General features: G+C 40.1%; 1 protein-coding gene across 18 annotated transcripts in view; it reads right to left on the minus strand.

Annotated features, from left to right (window-relative positions):
* LRGUK (leucine rich repeats and guanylate kinase domain containing) overlaps positions 1-18,917 on the minus strand; it is a 173,714-nt gene that overhangs the window by 118,415 nt on the left and 36,382 nt on the right. For all 18 annotated transcript variants that reach the window (XR_014833784.1, XR_014833783.1, XR_014833781.1 and 15 more), the window contains 3 exons: positions 10,305-10,429; positions 6,188-6,331; positions 233-313 (listed from right to left, as the gene is read on the minus strand). Coding sequence is in view for 8 of the 18 variants with exons in the window: in XM_085005424.1 (XP_084861550.1) it covers positions 233-313; positions 6,188-6,331; positions 10,305-10,429 (350 nt within the window). In the remaining 10 variants the exon portion in view is untranslated. The remainder of the gene's footprint in view (positions 1-232; positions 314-6,187; positions 6,332-10,304; positions 10,430-18,917) is intronic.

Here is an 18,917-nt window from a genome sequence, read left to right on the forward strand (position 1 = left end):
TACCCCCAGATGAGTCATAAATGATCACACAGAGGAGGCAACCAAGAGTCAATCTCAGGCTTGACTTGCACCGATGGTTGTGCATAGGTGTTATTTTGCTTACCTTTCTAATAGGGAATGAAGATAAATACACCTTATTCACATTCCTGATGTTCTCTCAAAAGTATTTCATGAAGAATTCCAAGTAAGTCTACACCCCTCTCCCTTTCCCCCAACATCAAGGATCTCTCACCTGAATTGGATTTCTTAGCAGACTGAGAACTCGAAGGAGAGGTAGGTTTTCAATGTATTCTATTTCACTCAGCTCAGCAACCTGTTTAATCAACAAACACACACACACACACACAATATTATCAACAGACTAAATGCACCAAGACAACAGAAAACGTAACATAAGAGGAGCTACAGTGGATCCTTTAAACTCAACTTTTTAAAATTGCTCTGTTGAATAGCCAGCTTTTTAATGAGAATGCCACAAAACAAGGAAGTCACTGCACGTCCCTTCTATACATGCAAACACACGGTCACATTTTCTTTTTCCCCCTCTCTGGACTGAGAAGATCCAGGCAGGTGTTCCTCATCTCATCTGGGTTTATTTTAAGGCAGAAATAAAATTGTACGTAGAATCAGAGAAACTGCAAAAGTACATGAAAGGGCGCCAGGGTTCTCCCCAGCACTAATCCTTCCCAGCTCCCAGCTCCCAGTTCCCCGGTCTCCGACGCTGCTTCTGCGGGTTACTGTGGTTATTTGTGACTGGGAAGACTTCATGTACACGTGCAGCTCTATTGTTTTTCCAATGAGATAATCGTTTTTAAAAAAAGATAAAATGGGAACTTGGATGGCGTATTTCTTGATGTGAGTGTTACACGGCTGTTCACCTAAAAATTCTTTGCTAAACTATACATTTTTGAGTTTACACTCTTTTGGTATAGGTTATGTCTCACACCTTTCAAAGATAAGGGGAGAAAAAGGTCTCGACAGTTCTTTCACTTGGCCAGGGATAGAGTTTGAGTTGCAGCAGGGCTGAAATCTCCACAGAACTAAAGACCAACAATTTTCCCTAAATGCCCTGTAATTAGCATGATTATAATCTTATTTCAGATGTAGATGCTGAACTTTGGCAAAAAAAAATTAATCAGCACTTTTTCATGTCCATGCCTCCCCCGGTCCTTTCAGCAGGCACGTGAAAAGCGCCCCAACAGCAGAGGCGCTGATAATCCCTGAATTATCCAACTATAAAATGCAAGTGAAACGTCAACTATCTCCAAAGTTAAATCGGGGGGAGAATGCATGCCCCACATTCAAAGGATGCCATTTTCCAAGACATAATATGAAAGGTGAATTCCAAGATACAATATACAACCTGCACATGTTAATCTGGTTGTAGCAACGCTATGCTTTTTCCATAAGGCAACTAGCTGGACGCTCCATCAGACTGTCGTTTCCATCATGGATAAGAATTAAGGTTCAGTTTTTTAACACTGACTTATTCAGAAAGGTGGAAGAGTGACCTTGGTTGACACCACTGTCAGAACTCTTCTGTTTGGACCTAATGCAAACACTGAGAGGAGATGTTTCCCCCCAGTCAACACGTCTCACTGACACATCCTGGCCATGTGCACTCGCAGACATTGCTGGTGGGAGCGGAAATTGGCAGTCTGGGGTGTTATCTATGCATAAGCTCTAAAGTAACCATCCCACTTCCAGACATTTATACCGAAGAGATCATCAGACAGGCAAAAATTAGATACATGAACATTCGGTCTAAGTCAAAGTTTAAAATCGAAATTCCTAAAAACTCCATCATTATGTGATTAAATGAATCATGGCACAGTCCCATAGTGGGAAAACTATGCCCCAATTTTAGAAGATGGTGATGTTATCAATGGTGCTTGACATGGAAAGATCTCTTTGAAAATGTTGCAAACAGGAGTTCCCATTATGACTCAGCAGGTTAAGAACCTGACTAGTATCCATGCGGATGCTCATTCAATCTCTGGCCTTGCTCAGTGGGTTAAGGTTCCCGTGTTGCCACAAGCTGTGGTGTAGACTGCAGATGTGGCTTGGACCTGGCATTGCTGTGGCTGCGACACATGCCAAGAGCTGAAGCTCTGATTCAACCCCTAGCCCCGGAACTTCCATGTGTTGCAGATGTGGCCCTAAAAAGAAAAAAAAAAGAAAGAAAGGAAGAAAGAAAAGAAAACGTTGCAAACCATGTGAAGAATGATCATAGCTATATAAAATATTATCGGTAAAATATCAGCTAGGATTGGCCAGGTTTTTAAGGGTCGTATGAGAGGGATCCAGCTCCCCTCCCTGGTCTTTCAAAAGTAGGATGAGGTGGGTAAGGGCAGAGGGGAGCATATGCCAAGTCGCCCGGCTTTCAGTTTCCACATCAACTGAATTGATGATGTGCCCAGGCACTGGCCATCCCACGTGCCCTCTCCTCCCGTAGACCCCGCCCCACGCAGACCACCTCACATCTTCCCTCTTCAAATGCCAGGACCTGGGGCTGTGTGTGTCACCAGCGATTAACAAAAGGTATAGAGACACAGTGCCCCAAACCACCTAAAGAGAAACTTTGCCAGAAAGGTTACATTCTGAAAGGCACTGCAGCCATCAGCTACCAAGAATGTCACACCAGCAGGGCTGATCCCTAGTTTCCATCTCCCCCTCTTCTCCAAACTCTTCTGCCCCTGTTGGCTACTCCCTACCCTGCAGAAGCCTGTCAACTTCTGCTATGTGGGGACATCAGCTTGGTTGACTTCTTTTTGCCATTTCCTTTTAGGCCATACGTTCCAGTAATCACCATCCAGACCTAAAGGGGCCTGATAAGTCTTTTTCTTAAAATAGATGATAGATAGATAGACAGACAGACAGAAAGACAGGTAGGTAGGTATGTAGACAGACAGACAGATAACAGGTAGAAAGGTAAAAAGAAAAGAAGAAAAAGAAAGAAAGAAAGACAAAGAAAGACAAAGAGGAGGGAGGGAGGAAGGAAGGAAGAAAAGAAGGGAGGAAGGAAAGAAGGAAAAGAAAGAGAGAAGGAAAGAGAGGAAGAAAGAGGAAGGAAGGGAGGGAGGAAGTGAGAGAGGAAGAAAGAAAATACGTAAGTAATAGCTAGCCAGCGAGATAGACAGACAGATAGATGAAATAATGACACCAAGACTCAGAGAAGTAAAACAGCATTCTCTAAGAAACTTTCATAACAATATTTTGCTTCCAGAAGTAAAGACTGAGGTTATACTACAGTTAACATTTTGGGGATACATTTTAAATGCTAGAAATGATCATAAAACTCTAACAAGGACTGTAGAGTGAAGAGTGACCACGGCCCCCAAATCATCAGCTAATGGTGAACATTTGCAAAGGAACTTAAAACAGATGTTCAAATGACCACATGAAGGTACAGCAATGTTTCCACAGCTAAAAACAAGTAAATGATACTGAAAAATATGCTTCTAATAAAGCAATGTCGCTAACATCAAATTACTCATATGAGAAGCAAGAGCTATGACATGTTTCTTTTAAACGATAAATTTTCCATCCCTGATACAGAGTATTCTCAGCAGTGCTGGAGAAATCCCTGAGGACATTGCTGGATGGCTCATAGAACATTTCAAAGTACTGCTGGTTGCTTCCCAACCTGCCCAGCGGGGAGTAAGAGACTTGTGTTATTGTTACAGATCGATTGTTGCCAAAGGACCCCTCCTTGGGGACATGTGGCCACTTTTTTTTTTTTTATTTTAATGGAGTCTGTTCAACACTTGAAAATTATGAACTCTGTTCTTCACTTAAGGTTCCCTCATTTTTCCCTCAACTTTCTCAAATGTAATTTGAAAAGCCTTCTGAAATGGAAGCGAACACATGAGGTCTTTCTAGACCTGTGCCATCCAATGCAGAGGCGGCTAACCCTGTTGGTGACTTACCCCTGGGAATATGGCCAGAGTGGATTCAAATGTACTGTAAGTGTAAAATACACAACAGATGTCTAAAATGTAGTATGAAACAAGACAAGAGCAGGTAGCTCATCAATAATTTTTAAGTCGATTACATGCTGACAATATTTTGGGTGTATCGGGCTCAATAAAACGAATAATTTCAACTGTTTCTTTTTACCTTTTTATTGTGGCTGCTAGGCAATTTAAAATTACAGGTGTGACTCATATTCATGGCTCATATTACATTGAAACCACACAGCATTCTTCTAGGTCCTGACATGGCACACCTGTCTGAAGGGAGGGCCATTAAGCGTTCATTTATTGCGTCAGCCTGCAAGCTTAGGGACCCGGACTCGGGAAGTCAATCATTCTCTGTTTGAGCCCTGGCTTTGCTATTCACTGGATACAGTATAACTTTGGACAATTTACTTAACCTGTCTTTGCTCCACTTTCTTCATCTGTAAAATAGCGATAACAATAGAGTTATAATGAGGATTAAATGAGATGATGTATGTAAGGTGCTTAAACCAGTGCCTTGTGCCTGAACACGCAATGCAAATCTCTGCAGTATTTTATGACTGCTATTGTTAGCACTATTATTATTGCCATTACTCCTTTTCCTAAACACTGAGATGCACTGAGCGAAAATTTAATGAGTGCATTCCATCTTCTTAACACCCCCTATATATATGTACAAACCATTTTAATGGTCATCTCATGAAAAAAAGACACTAAAACTATACAAAACAGAGATTGTGCTGACTTCATAACACACATGGGACAGTGAACAAAAGTCATCCACTAGAATTAACTTTAGAAGTTGATGAGACAATGTAGCACACAAATCTAGTAAAAATGAGGAGGAAAAGTTTTGCCTGTGACAAATAAAATGTCCTTTTTCTCAGACCTAAAGACTGCCATTTCTTTATTTTTTAAAAACTCATATGTATAAGTGAACACTTGAAACTAACATAACTAGAAATTTTTTTTTTTTATTTTCCCACTGTACAGCAAGGGGGTCAGGTTATCCTTAGATGTATACATTGCAGTTACAGTTTTTTCCCCCACCCTTTCTTCTTAGAAAATTTTTAAAAAGAAAAATAGAAGTCTTTTCCTTAAAAGAAACTAGCTTTTATTTTATGTTTCTAGATTCAAAGATTTTATATATTGATGTAAGATATTTTAAGAATAAAATGATTGAAAATTTGCCTGAAAAAAAAAAAAAATCTAACAGCCAATGGAAGTTCATTGGAGAGTCGTCAGAGCCAGCTGATAAGCACCATCACAGCCAAGCATAGAAACACAGCTCACTTCAGCTGGGATCTACGTCTATTTTAGGCTTCTCCAAACTTTTCCTTTTCAAGAAGAAATAAACATTCAACTTCCTTATGAAATCTTTCCAAAATATTCGACAAAAGTACTCAATATGAATAAAATCACAACGTAGATCTTATTGCAGGAGAAGTAAGCTAAAGGTGCCAACTTACTATCAACCATGACTGGGAGCACAAATGCTTTATTTAAAAAAATATAATTAAGAGTGAAAGCCAACTGATATAATTTTTGAAGTCACATGTACATTAAGCCAGATACCCAAATTTGAATAAATCCAATCCTCAATTCATATAGGTTAGGAACATACACTATTGGTGTTTTTTTACTATTATTTTTATTTTTGTTTTTTTGGAGGGGGAGCTGCACGTGCAGCATGGGGAAGTTCCTGGGCAAGGATCAAACCCATGCCACCAGAGCGACCTGAGCTGCTGCAGTGACAATGTCAGATCCTTAACCCACTGCACCACCAGAGAACTCCTAGACACTATTGTTACAAATAGGATTCAATTCCTGTGCCTCTTCTCTTTAAATGATGCTATTCTCTTGTCTGCCATTTCCCCGCTCCGACAGGTCAGACATTCCTAATGCCATATTTCCACCCCAAATTCCACAGGAACACACATCTACTTCACAAAGTCATGTGCATTTGGATGTAGTTTAAACCTTCCAAACAATGTAATTAGGAATCCTATCTTCAAATTTTCAAAAATTAAGAACTTTAAGTATTTACTTTTAAAAAAAAACCCCAAACAGTCCTTCAACTATTGTTCCAGGAGGTTTTCTGGCATAACACATCTAAGCTGACACTGAATGGGATAGCACTTGGGAAACCAAGAGTAGGTCCAGTAGGTCCTAATATGTCTTCTTACGTAGACGACACCGATACCAAGACACACGAAGTATGACGTTACCTTATTATCCTCTAGGTTGATCACTTCCAAGAAGTCATGACTCTCTAAGCCTTGGAGGCTAGTGATCTGATTGTGGGACAGATCCAGGATTTGCAGGACTCTTAATTCATCCAAACCTGTGATCTTCTCAATCTGGTTATTGCTCTAAAATTGATAAAACACATTTCATGTCCTAAAGGCATCTAGTAGGGAAACACGTAAGTTTTCATTCTGGATATTACCCCAAACCTCTTAAAATCTGTAACACATTCTTGTCCCATCTCCTATTCCCATCATTCTCGTCCCTAAACAAATATACACTACACCCCAGCAAGAAATCCCAGTCTTCCAACTGAAAGAAGATGAATGTTTAAATCAATAGGAAAGACCAAAAGTATAAGCTTTTGACATTGGTACCCTCAAGCCTAATGACAGCAGAGCTGCATGCTTATCTTCAGAAATATAAATTTAGAACAGTTCTTTTGCCACCATCACAAGAAACCACTTGAACACTGTAACTCCCACATACACTCTGTTTCAGACATTTTCTGAATGTATGACTTCCTAGCACCAGGCTGTGGTGGTCTGACACATGCCTCCGCTTAGCCAGGCGCTTGTACAGTTCCCTCCTCCTGAATCCAGGCTGGATTTGCTTTAACCAAAAGAAGACGTCAGAAGGGCCCCAGTTCCATATTTAAGACTTAAGAAGGCCTGGCAGCATCTTCTCTTGTGTCTGAGAGCCCAAAGCTGCCATGTAAGAACTTGAGCTACTCTGCTGAAGAGAAAATATGGAGAGGTCACATGGAGAGGAGCCCTTGGGACTAAATAAAGAGGAGAAACCCAGTTATTCCAGCATCTCGGCTGAGCCCAGGCCCCAGTCAAGGGCTAGCTGAACGTGGCAAGACCAGCCGACCCACTCAACTGAACCCAACGCAGATTATAGAACCAGTAGCTAACAAAATTTCTCCAGCCCACTACACATAGGGTGGCACGTTATGCAACAAGAGAAATACAAACTACGTTCTTTAATAATTTACCCATAAGCGTCTTCTTAGACAATACCTTGAAACAAAGAAAGATCTAAGACTTAAACATTGTTCTCTTTCCCAACCCCCAAGTACCTGCAACAAATTACAGTGATAAAAATAATTTGCATTTTCTCCTACATTTTCCAACATTGCACAATTCCTTGGGTTCGTTAGCCTTTGAGGTATAAGAATATGCCACAGTACAATTAAACTTTGAGTTGAGAATCACAATAAAGAGTAATTCTGAAGTTTCAACTAATGTCATGTTATATCCATCCTTAAACTTTTAAAACTTGTACAGAGCACTTTAGATCTAAACATTTAAATTATAGCATTCTCTACCATCTATAATATTTTTCCTGGTACATGCTTCCTGATATATTTAATAGTAAGGGCTCATTTTCACACAATTTTTCATAAGATTTCACTTCAATAACAAGCAAGATTTATGTTCATTAGTATAATTCTATAGCTCTTTAAAATATATTAAAAGAATGTTGATACTCTATAAAGTTGGATGATAGTACATGGGGGCTCATTAAACTATTCCCTTTACTTTTATATATGTCTGCCAAATTCCATAATAAGAAGGAAAAATACTCATAACCCCATTTGTTTAAGTCAAATTCCTACTGTTCAAAAAGGTCTCAATAGCGTCACAGAAAAGGGAAAGAAAAAAATTACTCTAAACCGAACATAATATCCATATTAATTTGACTTATTGAAATAAGATCTGAATATCCTATTTAAAATAGGCCCACATATCAAATTTATATATTATACAGTTCTTCCCAAAGACTTCTGAAGTGCTGTCAATGTGGAAGATAAACTGTAAGTCTTCTTTAGAGGGTCTCTGATGGCTTTCAAAGTGGTGGACGCTCGAGAAGAGAGTGAGGCACAGAAAAGTTTAATTAGACAGCCTATGGTCATAAAAGGAAGCAGGATGGAGAAATATTCCAAATCAGAATTTCTGAGTTGAAAGTCAGCCAGTCAAACCCTTTTTCCAATGATGAAAAACTGAGATGTCTCTCCTCAAAGGGCATGGCCAGTTCCTGCGTGAACAGTTCTTCTTGCTTGTTTCATCATGATTAGCAGGGAGAAGGGGGCCTTTAGAGAGACACTATTGTATTAAATAGATGAAATGAGAAACATTCTCAATCTCCCAAGTTAGGAGGGAAAAAGAAAAACAAAGGGCTTTGACTAAGACAAAATGATTTTTAAAGTTGGGAATGGATTGTCCTTACTTGCAAAAGGAGGTGGTTGACAGAACAGCCCATAAGTAAACCACATTTTCTCCTAACATTTATTGTAAAAGTTGATGACAGAGAATTAACAATTGGTTTGTATACGGAATTATTCTTTTTCACCTAAACTGTACAGTGAATTATTTTCAAGGCAAACCCATTGGTTTACTGATTCCACAATTCTTTTAAAAGGATTAAAAACCGTTGAAACAAATGTGTGTCATTTAATAGATTTTATTAATATATGGAAAAGAAAACTTTCCTATTCTCATAAATGTTAAGGAAAGTGAATGATGGCATATTCTGTATTTTCTAGTTCATCTTGGGTGATACCTCTGAGGGTTGGGAACAATTCACCTAATTTACTTTAAGGGAAAATAAGTCTTTTATGCTTTTTCTAAAAGCTACATGCGATAGACTTGTCCACACAGATTATTTATTTAGTTATTGAAACAAAGTCTTAGGATGAAGGTGCCACGTGTTATTATTCTTAATAATGAGTTCAATGTGACTTTCTTTTGTAATTTGGTCATTTACAATCTAACTTAGAAAATTCATTTTCATTTATGCTTTGTCAACACACCTTAGTGGGCAGAGAACACAAAACCTCAGGGGAATTATTAAACCTCTCCATGCCTCATGTCCAACCCTGGTACCGGGAACCAGTATTTAGCTCCACCAAACTCACTATAAGGAGGGAATGGTCGTGAACAAGTACTATGGGCTCCAAGCTCATGGAAAGAAAAATTAACATGTGGCCAACCTTTAGCTGCCTATGGTTAAATAAAACAGGAAGCGGACATCGTGTATGTCAAAAATCTGCAGATAACCCAAGATGTCCTTTCAAACAACAGCTCAACACTTTCCCGTGGGATAGTTCACACAAGAAATTAACATGCTGCTGGCCTCATAGCTTAAAACCCCCTCTGTCCACCTGGTAATAGACATGATAGAGGACAGCAAAGCCATCCAAGGGGAAGAAGTCAGGAGGAGGAGGCGAGGAAGGAGAACGAATCCTAGTCGATCTACAAACTAGAGTATCAGCCTCCAAGAGAGTGAGCTAGACTATTATTTCAAAAATACTACATCTCTGAAAGTGGTAGGATCCTGCTGAATTTTTTAAATAAATTGTGTGCATTTTCATTCAGTCATAGTCACATAGCATGCCATATAGCTTAAGAAAGGTGCTCTCTGTGGGGAAAAAACTAAAATTTTAACTTTCTGATTGGAATTGTTCATTTATTCTAAGCACTATTTCTGGTTCTCTAGAATAGGAGACCACCATAGAGTGCTACAAAAGGACTACCGAAACTCAGTGCCCAGTGGTTCATCTGAGAGCAATGGCATGTTAACTGCAATATATAGAATGCTAAAATACAGTTAAATGATATTTCATCAATAAGACGTTATAAATATTCAAAATTTTTTTATGGCTGTACTCAAGGCATATGGAAGTTCCTGGGCCAGGGACTGAATCTGAGTTGTAGCTGCTGGGCTGGGGATTGAACCCATGCCTTCAAAGCAACCCAAGCTGCTGCAGCAACCCACTGTGCAACAGTGGGAACACCTATAAATACATTTTTAATATTTGCTATTAAATACTATCTTTCTCAATGTTAAAGTCAATCTTTTAAAAAATGAAATTTATATTCCAAATTAGATAATCATTTTCCTTTAGCATAAAACATTCATCACACACACACACACACACCCCAGATATGGAAAGGAGCAAACAAAACTGAAGACAATGACATTTCATGAAGGAATTAGATCTTTATAAAATTGAAAAATCATAATTATCATTCATATATTTACTAAGGCACTAACTAGTACTTCTACAAGGAATAACATTTTTGTTAGACTTACCAGACACAGTATTTTGATGGGTAACATGCCTAAGCCATTAATGGCTGTGATCTTGTTCTTGGCCAGACTAAGGTGGGTAAGACTGCTACACATTTCCAGTCCGGTGATTTCGGCTATCTCGTTGCCTAGGTACCATGACTATGTTTAAGGAAAATGAAGTGTGTTTTGAAGGAAAATGAAGAGTTTTGAAGAAAAAAAGAATCAGTGTCACATGGTCACTAGAAAAATCAGACAAGAACATAAATTTAAAAAAGGACTCTATGCCAAACAAACAGAGGAGGAATGCTAAATCTTAAAATACACGTTTTCATATAGAAGTTAATACTAGCACCACTTAAAATTAGCTGTTTTTTTTTTTTTTAAGGCATAGCTTTTGATTGTACTCAGTTGCATCTGCATTCATATATATATATATATACTCATATATATATATATACTCATCAAATCCATGAGGAAAAACATAATGTAGGTCAAGGCTACACTGGCAGGGTTTTCTCCTTGGTTCTTTAATGGTCTCCATGAGAAACTCATGGGCTTTCTCACAGGCAAGACTCATGAATCCAGGGTCCCAGGATCACCCTGGAGAAGCTTGGCACCAAGCTCGAGCATCCCCACAGCCAGAGAGACAGCCTGAGAGGCATCAGATATCATCGGGAGGGACAGCTTTTTTCTCTATGTTGGCTTCTCTTCTTTCATTAACATAAATGAGGCCTAAACTCAGCCTTCATTACTTCGTCTGTTGATTAAGTTTCCAGTCAGTTTAAAATTTAACTTCTGGAGTTCCCGTTGTGGCACAGTGGTTACCGAATCCGACTAGGAACCATGAGGTTGCGGGTTCGATCCCTGGCCTCACTCAGTGGGTTAAGGATCTGGTGTTGCCGTGAGCTGTGGTGTAGGTCGCAGACGAGGCTCGGACCCTGTGTTGCTGTGGCTGTGGCATAGGCCGGTGGCTACAGCTCTGATTAGATTCCTAGCCTGGGAACCTCCATATGCCTAGGGAAGTGGCCCTAGAAAAGGCGAAAAGACAAAAAAATAAAAAATAAAAATAAAATAAAATTTAACTTCTTCCTTTTTGAGTTCCATCCTTATTGTCACCTGAAACTGCAAACTCACTCAAAGTCACCAAGTCTACTTCTCTCTCACCATCCTCCATCTCTGCGGCAAATTTCTAGGATTTAATATCATCTCCCGTCAAAGCTCAGTTTCCCCTCCCGAGTAGCCTAAAAGATCACCACTTTCTCAGCCATCTGTAATCTTCAGGGCATCTCATCATCACCAAGACCTGGCATTTGTGGCTTTTTAAAAAACATCTCTTCAAATACACCCTTTCCTTTGCATTCACTCCTCTGGCAAAACCCAGTTCAGCTTCAGCACCAACAGGTACTTCTCACATCAAGTCCCCTGACACACTATAGTCAGGTTAATTTTTTTCAAAAAAATACTGACTAGATATCATGCTCCAACTAAAAAATTCTCACAGGACGAACTCCAAATGCCTCACTCTGGAATTTAAGGCCTCTCACGTTAGGCAAAACCTATCTCTCTAATTTCATCCCCATTATAATCCAGTGAGAATTCTCCAGTTCTGCCAGGTCAATCTTCTCCATAGTTCTGGACTATTCCATGGATTTTCTTTTTCTTTTTTTTCTTGTTCATATTACTTTCCTACTTCTTTCTAAACCTTGTCCATTCTTCAGGACTTAATTTCAAATTCTACTTTAAAAATTTTTCTTTTTCTTTTTTTTTTTTTAACCTTTACATTAAACCAACATCTTAAGGATTTCTTTTTGAAAAATAACCTAGTTTCCCTATTTCAATTACTTTTTAATTACATAAGTAAGTGCCAGTGACAGGCTGGGAGAACATATTCACAGTATATATAGCAGACAAAGAATTGCTATCTAGAAAACATAGAGAATGACAATAACCCAATAGAAGATGGAGAAAAAATATGTCCAAGAAATTGCCAGAAGAGCACATCCAAGCGGCTGACATAATAAACACATGAAGACACCGCCTCACCTGGAATCAAGAGAAACCAAATTAAGATGCCATTTTCTCACCTATTGGTTTGGAAAACATTTTAAAACTTTTGAAGCACAGGTTCTTTCACGCCACTGGGTGAGAGGGTGCATTATGGGATGGCCACTTTGGAGGCAATCTGGCAGTGCCTATTACAATTGTAAATATCACAGCAATTCCAATTCTTTTTTTTTTTTTTTTTTTTTTTTTTTTTGTCTTTTTAGGGCTGTACTCATGGCATATGGAGGTTCCCAGGCCAGGGGTTGAATCGGAGTTTCAGCTACCGGCCTACACCACAGCTGCAGCAATGCTGGATCCCAGCCATGTCTGTGACCTACACCACAGCTCAGGGCAAACGCCGGATCCTTAAACCACTGAGCCGGGCCAGGGATCAAACCCACCACCTCATGGTTCCTAGTTGACTCATTTCCACTGCACGCCATGATGGGAACTCCAGCAATTCCAATTCGTAGTACCCACTCCAGACACGCTATTTCCTCCCCAAAGTTTTTTCTGGTCAGCTTCTAACACGGCATCTATCTCCTTCCATTAATCACAAAATCAACTTTTTTTTTTTTTTTAAGAGAAAGGAAGGGATCATAAGTATCACCAAAATATACATTTTTACCTTACATTTTTTGCAGTGATCCTAACTCTACTACTTCCTAGTTACATGATGTAATTTGTCTCTGTGCAGATTTTTCATCTGTAAATTGGGGATAATATCAGATGGCCAAGAAGGCCAAGTCAGATCATGAGAAAACATTTTTATTTGTTTCTGTGTTTAGTTATTTATTGGCCATGCCTACGGCATGTGGGTATTTCTGGGCCAGGGACTGAACCTGTGCCACAGCAGTGACAATGCTGGATCCTTAACCACTATGGCACCAGGGAACTCCAGAGCAAGAGAAAACATTTAGAAAATGGATGGGGATGAGGTGCACAAAGCACCTCAGGGTTACAAGGCTTTGTTAGCAGCACTAAGTGACAAGCACACAAGGCCAAAGAATCACGTCCTCTGCCTCTCGGCCAACAGCACAAAGTGGAAGATTCAAGGCCAGGCCTGATTCTGCAAAGACCTAGGCCAGAGAAATAGGTGAATCGGGAAACAAAAAGCAACCACGAGGAAATATTGCCAAATGAACCAGAAATTCCTCGATTTTCTTCACAGGTTCCAGATTCAATCCTTGGGCTGAAGCCTCGTTCTCTTTGTCATCGATATGCATTTCAAAACCACTTCCACCAAGCTTCCTGCCAGACTAGCTCTACAAATAGACACTTGTGCTCACAGACAGGATCCATCTTTCTGCTTCCATCTGCTCTGGGCTATTTAAACAATCATTCCGGGAAGTACCCATTGCGGCTCAGCAGGTTACAAACACAGTGTCCACAGTTTTGATCCCTGGCCTTACTCAGTGGGTTAAGGATCCGGAGTTGCCCTGTGTTGTGGTGTAGGTCGCAGACGCGGCTTGGCTCTGGCGTTGCTGTGGCTGTGGCTGCAGCTCCTATTTGACCCCTAGCCCAGGAACTTCCACCTCCTGCAGGTGTGGCCTTAAAAAGAAAAACAAACAAACAAACAAACAAAACCCCCAAACCAATCATTCTGAAACTAGAACAAAGACCAGGTCTTTGTAAATACAGGTTGCAACAAAAGATGTGCAATGTAGGAAATAGAAATTTAAACTCTCACCCAACTACAGAGGAAATAAAATATCCTCGGAGTAGCAATCTTTAGTAAGAAAAATTAAGTAGGGAAAACTTCAAATGGCCATCTGTCTCAATCTAGCAGAGGAAGCAATTGTCTCTGAGTCCTATTTCAGGAGCACTAGTTGTCTTAGTAGCTCCACTTGAACCAAAATAGATACTCTGGGAGTTCCCATTGTGGTGTAGCGGAAACAAATCAGACTAGGAACCATGAGGTTGCAGGTTCAATCCCCGGCCTCGCTCATGGGGTTAAGGATCCGGTGTTGCTGTGAGCTGTGGTGTAGGTTACAGACGTGGCTTGGATCTAGCATTGCTGTAGTTCTGGTGTAGGCTGGTGGCTACAGCTCCGATTAGACCCCTGGCCTGAGAACCTTCATATGTCATGGGCTGCATTAAAACAAACAAACAAAAAAAAAGATACTCTGAATTATGATGGAGAGTAAACAAATGCCTGTGGGCAGTTGAGTCAGGAAGCATATTCCCATGGGAAGCAGGCAGGGATTAGAAAACTAGAAAACATGGAATCCAGAAACTGTCAAGAGATCCTGGGAAGAGAAAAGGAAAGACTGTTTACTGTGAATACAGTAATTTTTCAAGACACTAGAGACAGTTCCCTTGGTGCATCTGGCTTACTCTCTAGCACTGACTAGCAGGGCAAGTCATGTTTTCTGAAATTAATATTGCAACGGCCAAAACGAGGAAGAATATAGATGCCTCCCCGCAGTCGTGGCTACGACCATGGCCGTGGCCTCTGCAGCTGCCACTGCTGTCACCCACAGCCCTGAGGCAAAGGATCAGGAAGTGGCTGAACAGCTCTGCTGAGAGATGTGTTCATTTCACAAAAATCGCCTGTTTCCCAACTCTTTGCTTCCCTTTCAATGTCAAGGAATTTCAGGTATTATAAATTATAGTGGACCCTTGAAAAACACGGGTTTGAACTGTACGGGTCCGCTTATAAGATTTTTTTTTTTTTTTTTTTTTTTTTTACCAGCTACAGTGGCACACTGTAGGTCGGTTGAATCTGCTGATGCAGAATACATCATGCATGCAACACGCCATGCGGAAAACTGTGGATACAAAAGGCTCACTGTAGGGTTATGCGTGACAGTGGTATTTGACTGCTCTGGGGTCAGTCCCCTATTCCCCATCATTATTCAAGGGTCAGCGCAAGTAGGTTCTTAAGTAAAGAATGTTTTTAACAGTGTTCTTTAAGAGCTCTTCCCCCGGTTACTCCCAGAGTCACTTCATATGGCATCATGTGACCGGCAATGACGGTGGCCAATATGCAGGACAGGTCCGTCCAGAGCTCTGAGTTCAGGAATACCTTTTTCTCTCCAATCTCCCATCTTCTTAAGAAGCTTCCTGAACGAGGACATGCCCTTCCTCTGAAAAATGATTCTTTCGTGTTTTTTTCATAGGTCTTGGAACTTTCTGATATGAAGAATATAATCAGATAAGACACTCAACTTTTCCAACAAATTAGCTTACGGGGTTAATCCTCTTCGGAATATTTTAATTTTAAAAGGCCCCTATCAGGAGAGATTCAAAGAACTCAAAATCATCCTACTGCATTCCAGCTCTCAAGTTTTATGATTCTGTGAATAAATCTTTCACAGTGGAAGGTTAGAGCCTCGTGGACACTGAGTAAAGAAACCCAAAGGCACAAAAGCGTAACTTTACAGCCAGGGAAAAGCCCAACAATATATTTTTACATGTTGGCGATGCTGTCAGCAGTTCACAGGGCCTGACATGAATTATTCACTAATTCAGTATTGGCTCTTATTCATTTGTCTACAATCATAAAATATGGGCTGGGTGGATAAAAAACAGTTACTAAAAAATAAGTGGGAAATCCATCACAATTCTCTTACTGGAAAGAGCCACAATGATGGCTTTAATCAAAGCCAATCCTGAAAGATCTACATCACCTCACCAGGGAAAAAAGCTCCTCACTACACGAGTGAGTCTCTTTAGAGAGGAAACATGCATGCATTCTAAGGGGCTACGTGGTAAAAGGAGTCATTATTCATGGAATTGCAACTTGGAAAAAACAATGGAATTCTAAAGATGAGGGTCAGTTCAACCATTTACCAAATAATTTCTGACATGTTCCTGAACCTTCCTGGGTCTCCAGCTTCTTTTCCACGAAATAATAATACCAGATGACCCCTAAAATCCTGTCTGGATTTTTAAAATTCTACGAACCACTTTCTTTAAATTTCATGATTCTTCATACAGAATAAATTCCAATGAACAATCCGTCAATATTTGCAAGTAAAGAATAAACTCCTTCCTTTCTTAAGTCTAAATAAATGCGCTTGTCCTTGGCAAAGTTTATCATCTTTTGATTATCTGTTAATCATTAGTTGCCCATATACAAGGACAAAATGATGTAACATAAACTAGTTAATGATTTATTCTGAGGTATTAATAGAATCTATGATAATCACATTGTCAGAATTACTAGCTTGATTAACTGATTTGTTTCTATTTTAAATAACTACCCTTTTATTTCCTTAATCTTTTTAGGGCCGTACCTGCAACATATGGAATTGGAGGTGCAGCTGCTGGCCTATACCACAGTCACAGCAACTCAGGATCCAAGCCCCTTCTGTGATCTACACCACAGGTCAGGGCAACGTTGGATCCTTAATGCACTGAGCGAGGCCAGTGATTAAACCCACATTCTCATGGATACTAGGCGGGTTCATTACCACTGAGCCACGATGAGAACTCCTTAAGTAACTACTTTTATTATTGATAATTATGCTTTTATTTACTTTGATTTTAAACAAAAGTGCACTTTTCCCCCCTTCAATAGAAAATACATATACCCACTAAAGAAAGCTCAAACAAATGTAAAAAGTTTTAAAAAGATAACAGCCAAGTTTCTAAAGCAATTTAAAAAGGACAGATGGAATGGCATCAGATAAGAAAAGCAGGACATTCAGGAAAGGGGGGGGGAGTTCCCATTGTGACACAGCAGAATAGAACCCAGCTAGCATTCATGAGAATGCGGGCTCCATCCCTGGCCTGATTTGACCCCTGGTATGGGAACCTCCTTATCCTGCAGGAGTGGCCCAGAGAGGACTAATTAGCTTAGAGCGGTGAATCTCAGATAAGCAATATTGGCATGCCTAGGAACTTGTTAGATATGCAAATTCTCAGGTACTACCCCAGACCTACTTAACCCCAAGCTCAGGAGGGTGGGGACCAGCAGCAGATGTTTTAACAAGCCCTCCAGGCAACTCTGACAGAGCCAAAGTTAGATGTTTGGTAAATACTTGTTTTCATGGAAATTAGTTTTTAATTTTCAAATTAAAAAACATTTTAAGGAGTTCCCATCATGGCACAGCAGAAATGAATCCAACTAGGAGCCATAGGGTTTTGGGTTAGATCCCTGGCAACCCTGTGGGTTGGGGATCTGGCACTGTCGTGAGCTGTGGTGTGGGTCGCAGATGCGGCTCAGATCTGGCGTGGCTGTGGCTGTGGCTGTGGTGCAGACCGGCAGCTGTAGCTCCGATTTGACCCCTGGGAGCCTCCATGTGCTGCAGACATGGCCCTAAAAAGCAAAAAAACCAACCACAACAACAACAAAAAACAAAAAAACAAAAAATATACACACAAAAAAACCCATTTTAATAGCACAGCACTGGCCACACGTGGCCTGTTAATTTCATTTACTTTTAAAAATGTAATGAATACTCTTGAAACTACTACCTCCCCCAGCCCAAGAAGTAGAACCCTAACGATAATTAAAATCTCCCTGGGCACACCTCTCCTGTCACAGCCCAACGTCTCCCTCGGAGAGAACTCCTATGCTGAACTGTCTATTTCTGCTTCCCTTCCCCTTTGGTTTCACACCCAAATTATATTTGGTTTTATTAACAGTCAACTTTATTGGTGCATGGGGATATATTTCATTCATTTTCACTGTTGCGTGGTAAGGCTACCATATCCGTATAACGGAATTTATTTATGCTTTCTCTTATCAAGGGACATTTGGGCCATGTCCATTTTGTGCTATTACAAGCAAAAAAAAAAAAAAAAAAAAAAAAAAAAAAGTTGCTATGAGCATGCTTATACAAGCCTCCAGATACACGTAGGCTAAACTTCCCACATATGGGAATGAAAGGGCGATGTCATAGAAAACTGTGGGTGTTCAATCTTACAAGACAGTACAAAACCATTTTCCAAAGTGCTTGAACTCATTTCATACCCTCAAGGAAGAAACACAGAGATCCTCTGAAGTATTCCCTGATACTCGGTCCTCCGGGACTTCCTACGTCCTGCCAGTTGCATGGATGGGATGTGGTGTCTCATGGTCTTGAGTTGCAGTTCTCTGAACACAAATAAGGTCGGCTATGTTTACTAGCCTTTCTGATTCATTTTCCCTAACATTCTTTTTACTCATCTCCTCCCATCTTCATATTCAGGAACATGGTCTATATTCCCCTTTAGAACTTTAATACTCTGTTACGAAGTTTCATGAAACCACTAAGAAGCAGTGTGTGAACAGCAGTGTGTTCCAGCTACTTGTCTCTGCATTTTTAAAAACAAGTGAAAAGCTGGAGACGATGGCGGAGTTCTCGCCTCCTCTCCTAAAAACACCAAAAGCACAACTAACTGCTGAACAACCATAGACCAAAACACTAAAAACAGAGGTGAGGACTGGTGCCAGGTTACATTCTAATTATGTGTCCATGTTTGAATCTCAATTGGTTCTGATGTATTAATTACAGCTTTTTATATTTTGGAGACGAGACTTAATTGCTGTACCCAAAGTCAAGTTTAACACAAACAAATAAACAAACCTGATTCCTTCTGCCACTGCCACTTGCAACGTCATAATGGTTCAGTTTTCTCCGTGGAAAGATAAATTTATAT

This window comes from Sus scrofa, chromosome 18, assembly GCF_054392235.1.
Source record: "Sus scrofa isolate SSC_HxYL_T2T_F1_AM1 chromosome 18, Sscrofa_HxYL_maternal_Yorkshire_Landrace_v2.0, whole genome shotgun sequence".
NCBI classification, from domain to species: Eukaryota; Metazoa; Chordata; class Mammalia; order Artiodactyla; family Suidae; genus Sus; species Sus scrofa.